This window comes from Pyrus communis, chromosome 2 (genome assembly GCF_041283825.1).
Source record: "Pyrus communis isolate YQ-2024b chromosome 2, ASM4128382v1, whole genome shotgun sequence".
Taxonomy (NCBI): domain Eukaryota; kingdom Viridiplantae; phylum Streptophyta; class Magnoliopsida; order Rosales; family Rosaceae; genus Pyrus; species Pyrus communis.
The window spans coordinates 19,391,424-19,395,949 of NC_142566.1; the positions used below are offsets into that span (position 1 = coordinate 19,391,424).

Consider the following 4,526-nt stretch of genomic DNA (forward strand, 5'->3'; position numbering starts at 1 on the left):
TCAGATTGTGTTGTTGAATCACACATAAATTTATTTATTTATTGGCAAAAGGTTACTTTATTACCAACACAATACATTACAGAAGAAGAGGCCCACATACAAAACACAAACAAAAAATGGACCTCCATGGTAACCCTTGAGCCCAACACAAAGTATTGAGTGAGCCCAACAACCGCCTGAAATCCAGCCAAGAAAAGCCGACCCAGAAGTGAAGGAACAGAAGACGCGTTACTCCAAAGAGCACCCCAAAGTTGCAGCCACCAATCGAAGGAACAAAGGAAGCCTGCCAGAAGAAGGAACCCACAAGCAACAGTGCCAACGAGGGCACACAGACGGAGGTGGCGGGAACATCCGAGCAGGAGCTATACTCACCTTCCAAGAGAATCGCGGAAGTTTGCAGGAAAAATTTGTGGTCGCAAATCCAAATGGTGGCACTGAGGTGAAACGGGAAAGGGGATGGATGACAGAGTAGCAAAGTAAAGGGAAAATGGAAGGAAACGGGAAAAGGGATGAAAGGGAAAGAGGAGAAACAGGAAGGGGGAAGGACGGAAGAGATGGAAAGGAGGGCTGAGGAGTGAGGACAATCAAAGGGCAACAGAGATGGGACGAAGTAAGGGGGTAGCAAGCCTAAAAACCAAAAGAAAAAACAAGCTGGAAAGCAAGGAAAGAGAAGGAAACATAAAAGAAAAAGTCGAGAAACTGTGTAAAAGGTCCCACCAAAAACACAAATCACAGAGAGGGTGAAGAGCAACGTTCACTGAATCTTGTGGAGCCAATTTAGGTTGATATTCTCTTTGGCCACAATTATACTTACGTTTTTCAGATACGACGAGAATGATTCCCATAAATATTTTGCCTCTTCATCACAGACCACTTCCTTTAACTGCTCAAGACCCTTGACTGATGGAGGCAGCTCCTGGAACCTTGAACATTGTCTCATGTTGATCTTTCTTAAACTACTCATTTCACCAATATCTTCGGGCAACACCTTGATGCTGAAGCAATCAGATATGTCAAGAAAGTGTACCTTTCCAAGGTTCTTCATCGAGGTTGGAAGCTCCAACAGTTCTGTGCAGGATCTTAGCCTCAACATTTCTAAATTTTTCAACTTTCCAATCCCTTCAGGCAAGGCAGACAGCTTATGACAGTTAGTGACATTGAGCTTCTTTAGTTTACTAAGATCACAAACCTCGGCAGGCAATTCAATTAAATCACTGCAATAGTCGATGTTCATTTCCTCTAGATTGGGGAATGCTGATGAGATTGAGATGGAACAGTTGTTGAAAGCTTGATCAATGTTACACATGAACAAGGATATCTTCTTCAGACTAGCCAATTGTATGGGATTCTTAGTTATGGAAGGAATTGAGATGCGTTCTAATCTGATTCTCTTAAGATTTGGTAATGAACTCAAAAGTTGGAAGTTACTCAATTCAGCAGGTAAGAAACCATAATTTGTGACTATCACAGCCTTCAATTCACCCATGTTCACCATGGAATCGGGTAAAGCATAGTTCTTTGTCTGAAAATTCAATACTAAAACCTCAGCTTCTAGCATTTGCAAGTTGGGCCATTTTGTTGAAAACCCTTCATCTGCAAAGTAACAACTGTGAGTGTGGGGAGGAGAAACTAAAATGAAAGTATTATGAAGACTTAATGTGCACACATGTGCATGCGGAATGAATATTTATTTGTGCATGTCTACGTAATTGCTAAAGCGAAAGGGAGAGATAGAACAACCAGTTGTTATGGATAATAAGCGGGCCTTCATCTGCTTCTGTTCTCTCCACCATTTTGGAAGTTTGTCTCCGCATATGTCAATAATCAGTCTTTTTCTACGTTCTACTGGTCCTTTTTTTGTGTTGTAGATAGCCAGTTCCCTAAGAACATCATGCTGGGTAACAAAGTGCTCACTATAATACCCGTCCCCCTCAATCTTGTCCTTCCTGGTGACGATTAAAACTAAGTTTCTTAGAAGAGATTTCTTCAACCAACAGATTGCAACAAGAAGTTATTAACATCAACCAGTCGTGAATATAAAGGGGAAATAGAGCGAAAATATCATACAAGAGAAAATAAAGCATGCACACCTTGTAACAAGAAGATTAGCTAGACTTCGTTCGGTGAGCTTGTGGAGGTTTGCAATGCACTCTATATCTGTATCTAAATCATATAACTCTGCCCAGATATCAATGAGGGCAACAGCAGGGATTCTTTGGTCTTCTGGAAATGCACCTAAGTCTAAGAAACATTCCTTGATGGCAACCATTTCTTTATCCAAGGCATCCAAGCTTTGTTCAAGGATGAAAAGCAATTCAGTCTCTGAATCAAGAAAAGTAAAACCTTTAGACCAGTCAAGTTCCCTTTTTTGCCATATCTCTATAGGCTGCCCGCAAAGCGATCTCCCCGCCACTTCAATAGCAAGTGGAAAGCCCTTGCAACGCTCAACTATCTGCAGGATAATTTCCCAAACAAAGCCAACTACCTTTTAAGTTGCAGAGCCAAAGTTCAAGTTACTAAGATGAGAAAATGGATAAGATAAATAAACTATCTACATTTCTTTATTCTAATTTTAGTTTTAGTCCACAAGTAAGTATGCTTAAATGCATGATTACTCACAGGTTTATATGGTAAATGGATGAATTCATCCACTCGATTGTGGATGCTTTGCGTACAGTGAACATAATTTCTTGATAATTTTCCAAAACCAAGTCAACTAACTTTTGACTATACATTCTGTGCATTGCAACTAAAAAGTACCTTTTCTGGAAGATCTTTTGGAATATGAGAGCTCTTATCTCCAAGGGATGCTGAATGATCAAAAAGTTTCATTGCATTGTCACGATCCAATGATTGCAAATAATAAGGGGAACCATATCCCCGAAATTCAGACCTAGATGTCACCAAAAACTTGTAATTTTCCGTTTTGAATTGATCAAACTTCTCCAGAAGGGATTCTGATCCAGACCAAACATCATCCAGGACAATCAGTATCGGATTCTGCCCTTCTTGCTTCAGAAAACGTTGCAGCAATGTCACTGTACTAACTTCGTTTTGGAAGGGAGGTACCTGGATACCCTTGCGTTGATATAGATCTTGAACAATATTTTCCAATTTATGCTTTTTTGAAACCGTGACAAAGAAGATATTATCCTTGAATGTATCTATCCAAAAATAATAATAATAAATCTGTCATTGAGGTGTCATTTAAATCTGCCGTGGTTGTACAAAGAAAAAAAACATATACAATTCTGAGTGCTAACTTAGAATATATGATACCTTTGACATCCTTGTCTTGACAAAGCTTAGCAGCCAAAGTGGTTTTCCCATATCCTCCGGGAGCAGTCAGCACAACCATTGACACATTTTCGTCCTTTAGAAGCTTGCTCTTCAATTCCTTTAGAGGAAAATCCAATCCAACCACAAGCGGCGGAGGTGGAGGTACTGCGCAGAAGGCTTCACAATCGAGTTGTTTTGGTAAACTTCTGACCACCTCCTTCAGCGTAACTGCCACGCCCTTCACATCCCTTGTTAACTGAACGGTTAGTATTTCCAAATGTGCTTGAAGAGATTCATCCCATTCAATCAGCTTGTTCTCGTATTTGTACCTTTTGTATAATAATAATGCGCTCCACCGTCCAATCTTTTCGCACTTTCGAAGGAGCTGTCTGCCCTCCTCCAAATGTACTTCTAACTTTTTCGGCTCCTCAACCGGAAGATCCAATTTCTTGTTGGATTCTTCTATATCTTTCAACAGTGGTGCCAAACGGTCTAACTTGGATTCGATGCGTTTGAGGTGGGGCTTAAACTTTACATTCTTGGTGATCAGCCCCTTGAGGTCATCATACAGAGCATTGAATAGTGTTCCGAGAGCAGCCCCTCCGACAAGCTCGCCTGCTCCACTCATTCCTTGATTCTTAATAACAAAAACCAACACCAAAATCAGAAAAACTTACAAAAGTTTCAATCTAAAATGTACGACGACAGAAGAATTGGCCGAAATGATCATTTTTCACCCCAACTGTTGAAATGATCAGTTTTTCAGTATGTATTCGATATTGGATTTTGATAAGTTCAGAATTTGAGAATTTGAGATTTGATTTCGGACCATTTGAGCCACTTTCCCAAAACAATAACAGATCAGAAACTGTGGAAAAGTGAGACACTCTTAAACTTGGAACCCAAAATAAAGAGATTCAGAAAACAAGCATTACAAAGTTGGACTTTGTCTTACGTTGTTGGTGATCAAGCAAGATAGGATAAACAAAAAGTATATTTTCTTCTCCAAACTATCTGGGTTTTAGCATAGAAATACTTACTATTGAAGCTCGATAGAAATTTCGGAGTTGGAGCGCGTTGTATAGTACACCCAGAAGGCTCAAGCCGACTGAGAATCGCAAATTCTACAAGAAAACAGTACAGGAAGGGAAAAAAGAGTTCAAGGAAAGAGGCAGTTTAGTTCATCATTCTTCATGGCCATTCTCTGCCCTTCATTACATATTTATACTTGAAATGAACTAGGAAAA

At 39.9% G+C, this 4,526-nt stretch overlaps 1 protein-coding gene across 1 annotated transcript; it reads right to left on the minus strand.

Annotated features, from left to right (window-relative positions):
• Positions 1-661: 661 nt before the first annotated feature.
• Positions 662-4,526, minus strand: LOC148698687 (putative disease resistance protein At5g66900). Its single transcript, XM_088685686.1, has 6 exons — positions 4,320-4,526; positions 3,280-3,916; positions 2,761-3,164; positions 2,091-2,452; positions 1,741-1,946; positions 662-1,593 (listed from the first exon to the last, which is right to left on the minus strand). The coding sequence occupies exons 2-6, from the start codon at positions 3,905-3,907 to the stop codon at positions 755-757; spliced, it is 2,439 nt and encodes an 812-aa protein (XP_088541812.1). The 5' UTR covers positions 3,908-3,916; positions 4,320-4,526; the 3' UTR covers positions 662-754.

Coding starts and splice junctions, on each gene's coding strand:
- LOC148698687 (XM_088685686.1), bottom strand. CDS start 3,907: ATGAGTGGAGCAGGCGAGCTTGTCGGAGGGGCTGCTCTCGGAACACTA. Junction 2,453..2,760: donor CAAAAGATCTTCCAGAAAAG/GTACTTTTTAGT, acceptor ATTATCCTGCAG/ATAGTTGAGCGTTGCAAGGG. Junction 1,947..2,090: donor GCTAATCTTCTTGTTACAAG/GTGTGCATGCTT, acceptor AATCGTCACCAG/GAAGGACAAGATTGAGGGGG.